At 44.0% G+C, this 16,178-nt stretch overlaps 1 protein-coding gene across 2 annotated transcripts in view; it reads right to left on the bottom strand.

Moving 5' to 3' along the window:
* Positions 1 to 16,178, bottom strand: part of ARHGAP19 (Rho GTPase activating protein 19) — a 55,151-nt gene that overhangs the window by 3,816 nt on the left and 35,157 nt on the right. Inside the window, exons 7-11 of one of the 2 annotated variants that reach the window (XM_040992384.1) lie at positions 12,505 to 12,570; positions 9,772 to 9,963; positions 4,773 to 4,871; positions 829 to 936; positions 274 to 352 (exon numbers count right to left, since the gene is read on the bottom strand). In XM_040992384.1, coding sequence (XP_040848318.1) covers positions 274 to 352; positions 829 to 936; positions 4,773 to 4,871; positions 9,772 to 9,963; positions 12,505 to 12,570 — 544 coding nt within the window. The remainder of the gene's footprint in view (positions 1 to 273; positions 353 to 828; positions 937 to 4,772; positions 4,872 to 9,771; positions 9,964 to 12,504; positions 12,571 to 16,178) is intronic. The other variant, XM_040992385.1, reaches the window with a different exon arrangement.

The following is a 16,178-nucleotide window of genomic DNA, read 5'->3' as shown; positions in this document are numbered from 1 at the left end:
GTGGAGAAGAGAGCCCTCCACCACTGCCTCTAGTTAACTAATGAGTTCATTAACTACATAAAGCTGTCTTCTACCGTGTGCCATCTGGTCAAGCAGTTAGGAGCACCCGGGGGTCGGTTCACGTTCCACCTCAGCACTGGGGACGATGCTGAGAAGGTGCTCAAAGACAGTCACCTCTACATCACTCCCAGGAACTCAAGAAGATGCTGCCGATTGGCTGGAAGCACAAAGGCGCTGCACTCTGTGAGAGCAGAGAGCAAGCACCGTTAGTACCTTTTTTCCCCTCTTTCTTCCCCTCAGACCATTTCAATCTCATTGGTGTCATCGTGACAGTTGGAGAGCCAGAAAGGAACTGCAACGAGAAAATTGTACAGGGCTTTACAGGTGTTCGTGTCATTCCCACACACAGACTCTCCTAACTCTGCTCCATTTTCTATGCAGTTATACCAGGCTGGCGGAATGCCTCAATTCTATACTGGTTGTGGCTTGGTAAGCAGTATGCCCGAGACACCTTGCAGAACTACCTCACAGGACACAGACAGCCAAGGAGGCCTGGCTCAAGTGTCACTTGTCCTGTGGCATCTCCCGGTAAACATGGCTGCTCCCTTCACTCTCTGTTGATGGAGCTATTGCATTACATTTGTCATCTGTGCCCATGACTTAGCTATAACCTTCCCAAGTTCAAAATGTTCTTGTTGAATGAATCAAGGAAAATCTACAGAAAGGATAGCATAAATGAAAGGACCAAGCAGCCCAAAGAAACATACAACAGCATGCAATTTCTCCTTCCCACAAGTGTGCACACACTCAAAAGGACTGGCATCTTACTGTGTTCATGTTCTCCTTACTGGCTCTCTTCAACTCGCTCATGGTTACGGCCTCTGGAGTAACATACTTGTCCTTGTTTTCTGACGTCTGATTTCCAAGGACCTTCCTCTGATTTAGGAATAGAAAATATTTGAGTTACAAACATTCACTGTACCTGTATCATAACTATACTGGCCTTCAAAATGACTAAAAACTTTACATTCATATCAGCTCTGCTACCTTATCCAAGGGAGAATGTCACCAAGAAAGTTTGTTTTAAGTGACCGCTGTTTCTCCCCATTTAAAAGGACTACACTGTTAGAAGCTAAGAGTGATTTAAACCAGCAAAAATAGGCCAATTCCAGTGCATCTTGGAGGCCATCAGAGAAACACCAGACCTATACCAGAGCACCCTTCCCCCAGGGGTGTGTGGGCTCCAGCGCAGCCAATGGGCTACCCCTCCCTTCCTACCAAAAGACCCTGGGCGGGACCATGCCCTGTCATTTCCCCTCACAGCACTAGAACATGCAGAGAAATTCTCTAGGAGTTCCTCACATAGCCACAGGGGGGAGTACAAGCCTCCCTAGGACTACTCTGGCTTGGGGAGGAAGACCGAAAGCCGTCCTCTTGGCATAGGTTAGAAGCTGGATGTAACTGTGCTGTCAATGACAGTTTTGCTGCCTTTGGAGAAATGTTCTCCTTTCTGCCCTTACGTAACAAATTTTAATTGCAAAACAATCAAAACTACAATATTAACTCCACTTTAGAAATAGCAGCAGCAGTATTGAACATTCTGGTGTATTTACCTGAAGAGAAAAAAAGTATAGTTAAAAAAGATCAAAAAAGGGCCCAGCGTGATAGGACAGTGGTTAAGGTTCTTGCCTTGCACATGCCAGGATCCCACATGGTCACCGGTTCTAATCCCAGTGGCCCTGCTTCCCATCCAGCTCCCTGCTTGTGGCCTGGGGGAAAGCAGTCGAATACAGCCCAAAGCCTTGGGACCCTGAACCCATGTGGGAGACCCAGAAGAGCTCCTGGCTCCTGGCTTTGGATTGGCTCAACTCTAGCCGTTGTGGTCACTTGGGGTGTGAACCATCAGATGGAAGATCTTCCTCTTTGTCTCTCCTCCTCTTTGTATATCCGCCTTTCCAATAAAAACAAATCTTTAAAAAAAAAAAAAAAAACATGGGGCCAACACTGAGATGTAGTGGATTAAGCTGCTGTCTGCAATGTCAGCATTCCACATGAGAGCCAATTTGAGTCCCAACTGATCCACTTCTGATCCAACTTCCTGCAAATGTGCCTGGGAAAGCAGAAGATGGCCCAAGTGTTTGGACCTCTGGTACCCTCGTAAGATATCTGGATGGAGTCCTACACTCCTGGCTTCAGCTTGACCCAACCCCAACTGCTGTAGCTATTTGGGAAGCAAGCCAGCAGGTGGAAGATTAATCTCTCTAACTCTGCCTTTCAAATAATAAATTTTTCAAAATAAATAAAACGTTCCGTCCTAAAGAGTTATAAGCTGTTTTATAAATTCCACAATTCTTAGTTCTCTTAGTAAAGAAGTAGACAGATTCCAACTGTTCAACCACACAATTCACCTGGAGTCCCCTGCAGAGGGGTCCCCTGGGGTAACTGCGGCCCCCTCACCTCAGGGAGGACAAGCTCCTGCACTGTGGCTCCTTCAGCACGCTCCAGCTCAAGGGGAGAGGCCGTGAGCGTCTCTACCCGAGTGCCATTAGGTACACCAAGAGTCATGCACGCCCATTACCAGCACCAAGCTGCAGGACTGTCCGTCCTCCCACCCTGTTAGAGTGTAACCATGCGGGGTCCTCGCCTCTGCCCCCACCAGGCTACCCTCTGCCTCTGGGAGCCTGGCTGCTCTAGAGAGCTCACAGAAGCAGAACCACACAACACTGGTCTTGCTGGGACTGGCTCTTTCCACATGACATAATGTCCTTGGGGTGACTGTCACAGCAGAACTCGGCATCTCCTTCCTCTTAGGGGAGAGGTACTCATCGCCTGCAGACCCATTTCGCTAGGTTCTTCCATCAACAGACAGCTGGGCAGCCTCGCTTGCCGGCTGCCGTGACTAATGCCACTGTGAACACAGGTGCACAGACGACGACCGGGGCCTTGCGTGCAGTTCTTTCAGCTGGACACCCAGAAGGGCACTCACTACTGAGTCAGAAGACGCTGCTCTGCAGAGGCCACGTCACGGTACATCCCTACCAAGGGTGCACAGAGGTCCCAGTTTCTCTGCATCCTTGTCAATACTTGCTATTTTCTGCTTGTTATTTGTTAATTTTAGCAATCCTAGAGGGCATGAAGTAAACACCTCATTATAGCTATGATTTGTATTTCCATAATAATCGGTGATGTTGAGCATCTTTTCATGTGCTTCAGGACCATATAAATATATATTTTTGGCAGGGGGACAGCTGTTTAAGTCCTTTGCTCATTGTTTAATGGGTTTGTTTCTGCTCTTGCTAAGTTACAGCAATTATTCATTCTGGATATTAACTCTTAAACAGATATAGGATTTGCAAATATTTCCTCCCGTTCCAAGGTTTATCTTTCCACTCTATTGACAGCAAGCCTCAAGTCCCAGAAGCCACTGATTCACAGAAGCCACAGTGGATTCACGATCGAGAAGTGAACTCTCTAATTCTATAAATTTTACCTACCTAGAAACAAAAATAGATGAATTTGCAACTGCTAATAGATGTACTTTAAAGAGAAAGAAGTCACAAGATATTTAATCTTTTAGGTCAAAGATTTTAAATTTGAGTCAAAGGGCTCATTAATATTGCTAGATTTACGTAACATAATAATATTAAAATAAGTTCAAAAAGAAAAACAGGGGAACACAGACTAGCGCTAGTTTCTCTCCAAGTTAACCAGAACCTCACCTTAGTTTATGCATAGAAATATGAATCCCAAAACCAAGTTGTCTACTGCCATCTAATGGTCATATTCAATAACTACAATTTGAGACCATCTGAAAACTTGCACATTAACACGTAAACAATGATGGCAGAACATCACAGAAATACATTCTGTGTTTGTATTAAAGATAATATTTTTCACTAATTTGGCTTTTCATTAATTATATGGAAAATATAGCAATAAAAATATTAACTTCACAAACATTTGCAGTACCAAAACCTAGGAGAAAATCCATTTTTTAAGAATTAAAAAAAAAAAAAGAATTTCCCTGCTCTTCTCAACAGATTTAGCAAACCACATAAAAAATATGTAGTATGGGCCAGCACTGTGACACAACACAGTAAGCCACCCAGTGACAATGACATCCCACTTGAGTGCCAGGTCAAATCCCAGCGGCCTCACTTCGGACCCAGGCCCCTGCTAATGCACGGGAGAAGGCAGCATCAAACCCTGAGTGCTCGGGTCCCTGCTGCCCACACGGGTGGCCAGAGGGAGCTCCTGGCTCCTGGCTTCAGCTTGGCCCAGCCCCAGCCAATGTAGCTATGTGGGCAGTGAACCAGCAGATAAAACATATCTCAATCTTTATTTCTCTCGTCTTCTCTCTTGTCTTTCTCTCTAACTACCTTTATCTAAATAAATCTTTCTGAAAGACAAATAAACCGAACACAAAACATTCAGGCCCAAGGACTCTCCTCACCCGTGGGAGAGGAGGAAACGCCTGTCTTTCTTTTATTCCATAATGGTTCTTCTCTGATTTTAAATGCAGCAAACACTTTGAAAATATAAACCCTTTATAAATTCAACCTTTATTTCCTGACAAATTAACCCTTTACAGGATGCCCCCAAATTGAAATCTGGTCTGCATAAGAAAAGCCAGACTGGAAATCCCTCAGCCTATGGAATAGTATCATGAAAAATACAAATTAAAACTTTTTAAAAAGAAGAAAGAAAAGCCAGACTAGTCCATTTTCTCACAAAATTACAAAAAAAAAAAAAAAAAAGCACAGCATACTCACCTTAATGAGCCCACTGAAGGAGCGTGAACGGGTCCGCTTCTGCACTCGAGAGCTAGAAGGTTCTCGCCCCGGTGTTTGGGTCAAAGATTGCTTATTAAACTAAAACAAAACAAGAACACCACACAGAGAGCATGTTATTAATATTCTCCCAGCACTGTGGGGTGGCCCCTGTGGCACAGGGCAGACACCCACTAGCTGGCAGCTTCTATCAGAGCACACAGGGGAGTCCTTCCTCCACCTGCAACCCAACCTCCTGCCTGGGTGTCTGTGAAGACAGCTCGAGTCCTGCAGTCCCTGTCACCACGTGGGAGAACACATGGAAACCCTGGCTCCTGCTCCGGCCCAGCATTTCAGGAATGACCTAGCACCTGAAAGATCTCTCCTTTCCTCTCTCCCTTACTGTCAGAGGAAACACACTGGGACGCAGACGCACCAAAGCTATCAACATCAGCTCTCTGAAGCTGTTGAAAGTAGAAAAGGGGAAGTTCCAAGGAACTGCACAGTCCCAGTCAACACCTGGATTAGACGTCCATTTCCCAAATTAAAGATAACACAGTAGATTACAAAGATAGCAAGAGATTCTCTGGGCACAAAGAAACTGAGCCACCTCTGGGCCTTCGTGGTAACTACCCCTCCTGGACACACCAGGACAGGCGACACACAGCAGCTGCGGTCCCATGGGTGAGGGACTGCCCGGGTCGGGGGGCACTCACTGCCAAAGGTTCTCAGACGCTTTCTAGAAATACATAATCAGAGCCTTTCAAAATCACAAACCACCAAGCAAGGAGCTAACGGGAAGCACCTCGAGCCCCTACAAGCACATCTGCCCACCAGCTGTGGCAGACACAGAAGACTAGACAAGCTAAACGACAACTCAGGGAAGCCAGTCATGGAATCCAGACCGGGACAAACCATCTGATTTCTTCCAAAATAAAACGGAAAAAAGGGGGAGTGAGGAAGAGAGATAAAAAGGGACGGCCAGAGAGTACGTGCAAATATAACACAGTATCCTGCTTTGGATCCTGGAGCAGGAAAAGGGAAAGCCAGTAAAGCCAGTAAAACGGGAATAAAGCCTATAATCTTAGTAGTAATGTATCAATGTTAATTTTTCAGGTTTTTTAAATTATTATTTTATGTTTTTAATTTTAAATGGTGATTTGAAGATTTATTACGATAATTTATTATTAAGTTTACTTATTAATAAAAATAAATAAGATAACGTATTAATAATTAAGATTTATTTTTATTTGAAAGGTGGATTTACAGAGAGAAGTAGAGGGTCTGTAGGCACACTTGCATGGTGGGTGCCAGGTGGTAAACCCCAGGGGTGAGGGGCAGTGGAGGGGTCCAGTGGAGGCCCGGATCACGTGGCCTGGGTCTTTGGACCCGCCTGCAAGAACTGGTCCTCCTCAGTGGAAAAGACAGAGCAGTGGACAGCAGGCCCTGATGCACAGGGAGGATATGGCAGCCCACTGGGAGCTGCAGAGGACATCTGGTAACAAACCTGAGGAAGAACAGAACACATTTGACAACCACCCCAGCCAAACGATGACAGCAAAAAGCTGAGTGAAGGAGACTCTACGGTCGCCCGTGTCAGCCAATGGACATTGGAAGGGTTTCCTCATCCTTGGATTGGCAAGATAATCAGAACTATGAAAACCACCTGGGCAGAATCCTTAGAGTACATGCAACATCAGGACCCTGGGTTGATATCAAGTGGCCATGCCCCATCCCTGGATACTGGGGCATTGGGAGGCTGGGTATGGCTTCTCTCCTTATCTTCCCACTTCCTCCAGCAATAAGAATATAAAATTTGGAAACAATGATTACATCCACTTTTCCCTAACCCTGGATCCTTCCCACACTGATCAACTATGCAAACATCATCAGAAATAAAAATAGACGATTCGTTTTTTAAAAGATTTATTTTTATTTGAAAGTTGGATTTACAAAGAGGAGAGATAGATCTACCACCCACTGGTTCACTCCCCAAATAAACAAAACAGCAGAGCTGAGCCAATCCAAAGCCAGAATCCAGGAGCTTCTTCTGGGTCTCCCACATGGATACAGAGTTGCAATGGCTTTGGCCATCCTCCACTGCCTTGCAAGGCACAAGCAGGGAGCTGGATTAGGAGAGGAGCAGCCAGAACACAAAGACCAGCACCCATATGAAATGCTGGCACTAGCAAGCAGAGGATTGGCCTGTTGAATCAGCAGGCCCGATAGTTATGATAAAAAGAAGGAGGAGAGGCGCGCTATGATGGCTCAATTAGCTAATCCTCTGCCTGAAAGTGCTAGCATGCCATGTGGGTGCCAGTTTGTGTCCCAGATGCTCCATTTCCCATCCAGCTCCCTGTTTGTGGTTTGGGAAAGCAGTAGAGGACAGCCCAAAGTTTTGGGACCCTTCACCAGGCTCCTGGCTCTTGGCTTTAGATCAGCTGGGCTCCAGCCATTGTGGCTATTCAGGGAGTGAACCAATGAATGGAAGAGATCTTTCTCTCTGTAAATCTTCCTTTGCAATAAAAATAAATAAATCTTTCTTTTAAGAAAAATGTGAAAAACTGTAGTATCTTTGCAACTTCTCACTAAAATTATTTTTAAATGAAAGGTTGATTCAAACAAACTGGAAATATTTTAGGGAAAAGAAAGTGAGAAGGAGGGATATATATTGAGAGGGATCTGGTAGTGATATTAACCAAACCAAAAAAAATGCTTCCCCTTTGGTCATGCCACTTTTGGGGAATATTCTAACAATGAAAATACTTAACAACAGATACTGATAAACAGCACTGGTAGGCCAATTGTATATAAGTTGGGTTATACAGAATAGAATATTATATAAATATTAAAAAATATTCACAATCTTGCCTTGACATAGAAAAAATTTATGATACAAGCTTAAATGAAAGGGTAGGATATAAAATTGAATGCATATTATGCATAATGACATTACGATCTTAAATAAGAGAAAAAAGCATGAAATATCTTTAAGGTGTTAACTGGCACTATTTCTGGGCCATTGTAAGTGATTTGCATTTTCTCCTTTACACTCCCTCGAAGTGGCAATGTTTCTATGGAGAGCACATATTAATCACAGATGAAAAAAATAGGAATTGGTAAAATTATAGTTTCCATAAAGATTGGATAGTGCCTAGAAGGTATGCAAGGAATTTGCAACCATATATGAGAAAATGTTTATGTTACAATGTTAAGTGAAAAAAGGGCAAGTCTAAAAAGGCTGGTCTGGAGGCCTGTGCTGTGGCACACACATGCTGGGTGTTAAGCTGTCCTTTGCAGGGCCAGCATCCCACATAAGCACTGCTTTATGGCCTGTTTCACGGTTGTTCCACTTGTGATCCAGCTCCCTGCTAATGTGCCTGGGAAAACAGCAGAGGGTGACCCAAGTGCTTGGACCCTCACACCACACGGGAGGTCCGGCTGGAGCTCCAGGTTCCTGGCTTTCGCCTGGGACAGCCCTGGCTTTCACTGCCATTTGAAAAAGGAACCAGCGGGCCCGGCGCAGTGGCGCAATGGTTAAGGTCCTCACCTTGCACGCCCGGGATCCCATATGGGCGCCGGTTCTAATCCCAGCAGCCCCGCTTCCCTTCCAGCTCCCTGCCTGTGGCCCGGGAAGGCAGTCGAGGACGGCCCAAAGCTTTGGGACCCTGCACCCGCGTGGGAGACCCGGAGGAGGCTCCTGGCTTCAGATTGGCATAGCATCGGCCGTTGCGCTCACTTGGGGAGTGAATCATCAGACGGAAGATCTTCCTCTCTGTCTCTCCTCTCTGTATATCCGCCTTTCCAATAAAAAAATAATAATAAAAATAAATCTTTATAAAAAATTTTTTTAAAAAAAAAGGAACCAGCAAATTGAAAATCTCTCTGTGTGTCTCTCCCCATTCTCTGTAACTGCTTTTAAAGTAAATAAATAAATCCTAAGAATAAAAGATTATCCTTCTCGGTAATCTAATTTTCTAAAAAGAACAAAGCTGATGCTCTTTCTTTGCATTCTCTTTAACCTTCTGTATTCTTGTTGAGAGAAGTCCTGTCTTAGAATCTGTCAAGAATAAAATCACTCGGCCACTTGACGTCTACAATACTCAGACAACACTCTGTCAGAGCCTAGGGACGCCAGCATTTACCAGACCTCAGAATAACCTCAGAGAGTAACAAGAAACATCTCAGGGGTTTCAGCAAGTGTTACAACAGCTCACTTCCCCTTTTCTAAGTACTTGCTGATGCCTGACCCTATGTCTGAGATTAGGCACAAAATAAGTAAACAAAAATAAGACTCCTCTCTTCAAGAAAGTCTCAGTTCAGCAAGAGGCCAAGCAAGGCCGACCTTAAGCTGGGATAACTTCCAGAGGAACTCAAACAAAACCAAACTCCTGAGAAAGAAACTTCCCCCAGTCATCAAGATGTACTCAAACTACACTAGAGTTTCAACCTCAAATCAGAGCCCTCATTCTGCTCCCAGGGCTCCCATAAGCAAGCCTCATCACTCAGATGCCCAAATCCTAGATTCCAGAGATCCCTAATTTTCACTGTTTTCTGACTACACAGACCTCCACCACCAAGGGCACCACTCACCTCCTGTTAGGCCAGCCACTCTGCATAGACCAGCCTGTTTGTTACCACTGCCATGCTACCAAGTAGAAAACTGAAATTCAGAAAGTTATTTGCTAGGAGAACATATCAACCTGTAACTATGCTGTGACTGCTGATTCCATCTCAGCAAAACCAGCAGAGGCTCAGAACTGCACACACTCAGCACATGCAGGCAGCCCCATTTAACCATGGAAATCCATGAGCCTCCAGCCCTTCATCTAGGGAAACAGCTGTAGGAGTGCAGGGATCCCCACTGAGATTGTAAGGGCAAGCTTGCTCTCTCAGCTGAGCCAAGGCTTGGCCCAATAAAAGCCCAAAGTTCCATGAGATTGTTAACAGCACGCCCAAGGGAATCCGCGCTCAGGATCACATTGCTGAAGCCCCTCAGCACCTGTCTAATAAGCTGCTTCTTCTTGGCGGACTCAGGCATGTTGTGGACATGCTGGAACAGCTCTCTCAGGGCCTCTTCCGTCCGCTGCTGGGTCTCCTCCTGATGGGAGCAAGAATCGACTTGGTTCCGTTTCTGAGACTTCGCTAGCTGGAAGGATTTACTATGACATGACGCTGTCAGATCAAGGTCATCCTACAGAACATTTGAAGGAACAGTGAATTAACATTCCCTATCAGCTTTGTTTTTGGACTTCATAAAATCCTGGGACAGAAGAGGGGATTAGGGACATGATAGACCTCTACATCCAGGAATAAGAAAAAAAAATCAAGATTTATTTGAAAGTCAGAGTTATGGAGAGAGTTCTTCCACCTGCTGGTTCACCCCTTCAAATGGCCACAATGGCCAGCCAGAGCTAGGAAAAGAAAAAAGCATCTTCTATGCTTTTCCTAGGATACCAGCATGGAAGTAGGTTGCAAGCCAGGACATGATGAATGGGCATCCATATGGGATACCATTGTTGCAGGCAATGGCCCCACCCACTATGCCATAACACCAGCCCCAAGGAAAAACCCTCAACATTATGATTAGTATAAAGAATCTACTGAGGGGACAATGCTGTGGCCCGGCAGCCTGCTCCACTGGGAAGGCACTCCCGGCCTCAGTTAAAGTAAAGCCTTTTGCAGCAGACTCAACAGTGAACCACTGGGTGGAAGATTCTCTCTCTCTCTGTAAGCTCATCTTTCAAATAAATAAAACATATCTCTAAAGAGAAAAGAACTCTTGGTCCAGTGTTGTTTTCAAAGCATCTCTCTCTTCTTTCTTTTTTTTTAAATTTATTTATTTATTTATTTGAAAGTCAGAGTTCCAGAGACAGGTTCTTCCACTCGCTGGTTCTTTTCCCATAAAGTCATAATGGCCAGAGATGAGTCAAGCTGAACCCAGGAGTGAGGAGCTTCACACAGGGACCCATCCTACACTGCCTCGCTTGGAATGTCCTATGCCGCCTTTCTCAGGCCATCAGCAAAAAGCTGGACTGGAAGTGAAACACAGGGACATGAGTAAAGAAGCAGGGGCCCATATGGGATGCCAGTGGCATAGACAGTTGATTTATCCATTAGGTTACAACACTAGCCCCTCAAAGCCTCTTTTGAGCTTAATGTAGTTCTCAATGCTATTCCACAAAGAAAGCAGGGAAAGTGTTATTATCCCTGTGTGACAGAAGGAAACACAGAAGTGAAGCTGTCATCTGGATGGGACCAGCACTGTGACAAAGCACATAAAGCCACTGCCTGTGGCACTAGCATCCCCTGGGTGCTGGCTGGAGTCCAGCTGCTCCGCTTGTGATCCAGTTCCCTGCCTATGTGCCTGGGAAGGCAGCAGAGAATGGCCCAAGTCCTTGGGACACCACACCCACATGTGAGATCGGAAAGAAGCTCCTGGTTTCAGACTGCCCCACTCTGACTATTGCAGCCATTTGTGGAGCAAACCAGTAGATAGAAGATTCTCTCTCTGTCTCTCCTTCTCTCTGTAACTCCTTCAAATAAATAAATCTAAAAAAAAAAAGCTTGGGAAAGCCTTTTTAGCTTAATATCTTTAAAGTTCATAATAATATATACTCTTCTATTCATAAACATGTTTTCCTATCTAATTCATGTTATTTCACATCTTTCAGTCATTTGATAGTTTTTCTTTTACTACTAAAAGCAAAACAAAAAAACAGTTACATAAAATACTTTTACTGCTATTAAATACTGAGTACATTGGTTATTTATAGATTACATATTTAAGAACAGACTAAAGGGGCTGCCTAAATGGCTCAACTGGCTAATCCTCTGACTGTATGCGCCAACATCCCATATGGGCACTGGTTTGCATCCTGGCTGCTCTACTTCCCATCCAGTTCCTTACTTATGGCCTAGAAAAGCAGCAGAGGATGACCCAACTCTTTGCGCCCTGAACCCACATAGGAGATCTCCAACAAGGCTCCTGGCTTCATATCAGCTCAGCTCCAGGTTTTGTGGTCACTTGAGGAATGAACAGCAGATGGAATATCTTTCTCTCTGTCTCTCCTCTTTGTGAATCTGCCTTTCCAATTAAAAATAAAGTAATAAATCTTTTTAAAAATGGATTCATGAAAAACCTTTAAACATACAGTCAATGCCATCACTCCTTAGAGGATTCCATCAACCTGAAAACATCTGAAAGACAGCAGCACTCTGCAGAAAGCCACTTCTTGCAACTTCCATTTCCTTCTTTTCTTTTATGGCAAAATAACAGTAATTTTGAGCAATAACACTGAACACTTCTGTATTTTCCATGAATTTACTTTACTTTACACTTTAAAATTCTGCTGACAGGAAAGAAGGGAGATGCCAGACATGATGGCTAAATCTTCCTCCTTCAAGAGCCAGGATCCCACATGGGCACCAATTTATGTCCCGACTGCTCCACTTCCCTTCCCTTGTGGCCTGGGAGACAGTAGAGCATGGCCCAAAGCCTTGGGACCCTGCACCCATGTGGGAGACCCCAAACAGTCTTCTGGCTTCAGGTTGGCTCAGCTCTGGCCTTGGTGGCCATTTGGAGAGTGAACCAACAGATGAAAAATCTTTCTTTCTGTCTCTCCTTCTCTCTGTAAATCAGATCTGCCTTTCCAATAAAAATAAGCTAATCTTTAAAAAAAAAGTCTGCTAACCCTCTTTCCTAGTTTGAGTTAAAAGCAGTGCAGCTTCTTACCTTTGATGTTTGGGTTCTAGAGCCCAGATAATGCAACCTGGCACACTCCCGAATATAAGCAGGAGCCTAGAGAAGACAAAGAAGAAAACAGAGACCCAGGGATTAGCACAATTAAATCTCTTTCAAGCCACAGGACAGTAGCTCTCCAAATCCTCTGACTGGCAGATTATTTTGTGAGAAATCCACGTTCCTCTACACACCCTGTGACACAACTTTCTTTCCCTTGCCATCAAGTAGATATCTGAACAAATCTGAAGGGAAAACTATGAGACATTAATGTAGTCACTAATATTTTAAAATCAAATATGTCATATATAGACAAACCAAAAAGGAACCAAAAAGGAACCAAAAAGAAAAACAAAGGCACCTATAGAGATGTTTATGCTTGCCAAAAGCCATCCCCAAATCCTTCCAAATGGCAAGTGGGCACCAGGTCACATTTTAAAGTAATGAGACCCAGATGGAGTTGGAGGCTCCTGGCTTGAGCCTGGCCTAGCCCTAGTTGTTGTGAGCACTAGGAAAGTGAACCTGCTCATGGAAGATCTCTCTCTGACTTCAAACAAATAAATTTTTTAAGAAAATACCTTTCACAATTATTCAGAACTACTTTAGGGTTCAATCTTGTAACAAGCATTCTAAAATGCTTGTAGAAGTGTAAATTAATACAAACACTATGATAGAGAATAACAATATCTGATAAAATTATATTTACATTTACCTTCTGACCCAGAAAGTTCACATCTGGGACTCTATCCTGAAGTTATAACTCTGCTTGCATGACATTAAGCAAATGATTGGCTACACCCCAAGTGCTCATTCCTGCCTGAATGAACTCACACATTTGGATCAGGCAGGCTAACGCAGACACACAGGGAGGGAAAGAAAAAAGGATGATGAACTGATAGGAAAGGATTTCCAGGGTCTACTGGTGAGTGAGAAAAGAAAGGTGGTGACCGTATAAGGTGCCTGTGTAAGGAAGGGAAATATGAACATATATACAACATGTATTACTTATTCTAATAAACAGAAGCACTAAAAGGATAAACCAGAAAAATACTGGAATGGCTAACAAAAGGACTAACTTTTCTAATAATACTGCTTCAAAAAGTAAATTTAAATCCAAAAGGAAATAATGGCAAAGACCAAAGCAAACACAAACATGGGGCAGAGGGTGGGAGGGATGTATCTATGTAACAAACTGACAACATGAGCACAGGAACATAAATTATTTCAAAACTATATTCTAAGGAAAAAGAGATTCAAAGAAATATCAAACTTCAATCAACAGATATACTTAGGTTTACTCTTAGTAGTAACAGCTGCATCACTTTGAAACTAATTTATGTATCTTATAGGATAAAAGAAATAAAACATGAAAATATTATTAAAATCTAGAACGTACAATATAAAAGAAGAAAATATAAGATTAAAATAAAGAAGCTCTGTAATATACAAGCTGAGTTGGCAGCAATAATGTCATTTCTTTATAAAAGTATTTAATCCAGGAGCTAGCATTGTGGCATAGTGCATTAAGCCACCACATGCAATGCCGGCATCCCATATGGATCCAGTTCATGTCCCAGATGCTCCATTTCCATTCCAGCTCCCTGCGATTGGCCTGGCAATGCAGCAGAGGAAGGTTCCTGCCACCCACACGGGAGACCTGGATGAGGCTCCTGGTTTCAACCTGGCCCAGCATGGCAACTGCAGCCGTCTGAGCAGTGAACTAGCAGAAACAAGATATCTCTGTTTCTGTCTCCCTTCCTCTCTGTAATTCTGACTTTAAAAATAAGTTAATACGTCTTCAAAGCAGAAAATATTTACTCTGCTTTCTTGCCTTCAGAGAGCCCAAAAGCAATGACACCCAGGCAATGAAAACCTAGTATCATTCAAAACAATCAGATCTCCTTAAGAAAAATAATTTATTCCAAATCCAAAGTAGAGCAAGTACAAAGTGAGCTGTGACATTTTATGACAGAAAGGAAGCATTCAAAGACTAATGGAGTCCTATCAAAATACATGCAGGTCCCCACCACAGGCCATCTCGCACCTGGGCAAGTGTTACATTTTTGGGAGAAGAGCAGCCAATAGCTGGCAGGCATCCTGGGTCTGGTTAAATGCTAAATCTGTTTAACTACACCCATATGCCAGTCTACCTGTCTATTCTATTTTTATTTTTAAAGATCTGGGGGAAGGGAGCAGAGCTCCTGCCATGCCACTGAGAGTGCCCACCAGTTGGGGGCACCCTACCACCATCATCCCGGCCTCAAGCACAGGTGGGCGTGAATTGCTGGAGGCAGGGGGACTGGGGATGGGTCAGATGGGAGCCACTGAGGGCTTGTTTCACATGTGTAAAATGACTTCTGGAGGCTTCCTGGTCTGGGCCATAGCACCTGCAAGTAATCAAGAGGGCCGAGATGGATGGATCGGAAGAAGGAACCTGGAGGGCCTTCCTGGGGGAGGTCAAAGCACCCACGCACATATACACAAGAGCCAGGCTGGAAGCAGACTAGGCCAGGCTAGGTCACAGCACCAACAGCATTTATGAGAGCAGTGCTTGGAGGCCGGTCTGGGAGGGGTTCTTGGGGGTTGCCATGACTAGACTGTAGACCCACAGCAAGTATCAGGGCTGAGAGCAGGCCACAGTGAGGTAAGCCATAGTACACAGCTGCTTCACTTGATTCAGCCCCTACTAATGGAGGTTTGGGGAAAGGACAGGGAGAAGTCACAGTAAGACAGCAGGAATGCTGTTGTTCTAATTCATACCAGTTGTTGGCCTTGTCTCGTGGCTTCTCATTTATGGAAATGTACAGTGACAGAGTACCAGGGTCTACCATATCTAGATGTGAGGATATAATGCAGCATGCATCCCTGCTTCCAAACAAAAGCTGGGCTCCCAATGAAACTGTTGGAAATATGTAGACAACAGGATGCTGGACTGACATTGTCTGTACCAGCAATAAAAAAGAGACTGATGGAATTATGACTCCTTATGAAGAACTATACTATTGTAGCAACATGGGGAAAATCTTTTGGAGGGTGGGAGTTTGTGGAGGAATCCCAGTCTACACAAATTTGTACCACAAAATTCAAAAATTCAAAATAAACATATAACAACAACATAAAAAAGATAGCAGGAACAAGTTGCGGTGTGCAGTATGCACAGCGACTAATTAGCAGTAAGATATTGTATGTATGTATGTGTCAAAATGGCCGGAAAACAAGCAAGACAGAGGGGAGCTCTTAACCACTGATCACTCCCCCAGGACTAAATGGTCGGGCCTGGGTTAAGGCTGAGGGAGCCAAAAACTCAATCCGGGTCTCGCACTTGGATGGCAGGGACACAATTACAATTACGTAAGTTATAACCAACACCTACCAGGATCTGCACTAGCAGGAAGCTGGAGTTACAGGAGCCAGAGTTGGTCACTCGCCCAGACACTCCAGTGGGTTTTAACTGCTAAATCAAGTATCTGCTCCATGGGAGATTTTTAATGCTCTTACTACAAAGAAACGATAAATGTTTGAGGTGAAAGATAATGCGAATGACTCTAATTTGATTTGTTACATAAAGTATGTATGTATCAAAACATTGCATTGTAGCCTATCAATATGTATGAGTCAAAAAGATTTTTTAAAAAGTGCTCCATGATGCTGGAGTTGGCAGTGGTTTC

This window comes from Ochotona curzoniae, unplaced genomic scaffold, assembly GCF_017591425.1.
Source record: "Ochotona curzoniae isolate NIBS_2020 unplaced genomic scaffold, NIBS_Ocur_1.0 contig_66, whole genome shotgun sequence".
NCBI classification, from domain to species: domain Eukaryota; kingdom Metazoa; phylum Chordata; class Mammalia; order Lagomorpha; family Ochotonidae; genus Ochotona; species Ochotona curzoniae.
This window is presented reverse-complemented; position numbering and strand designations above follow the sequence as displayed.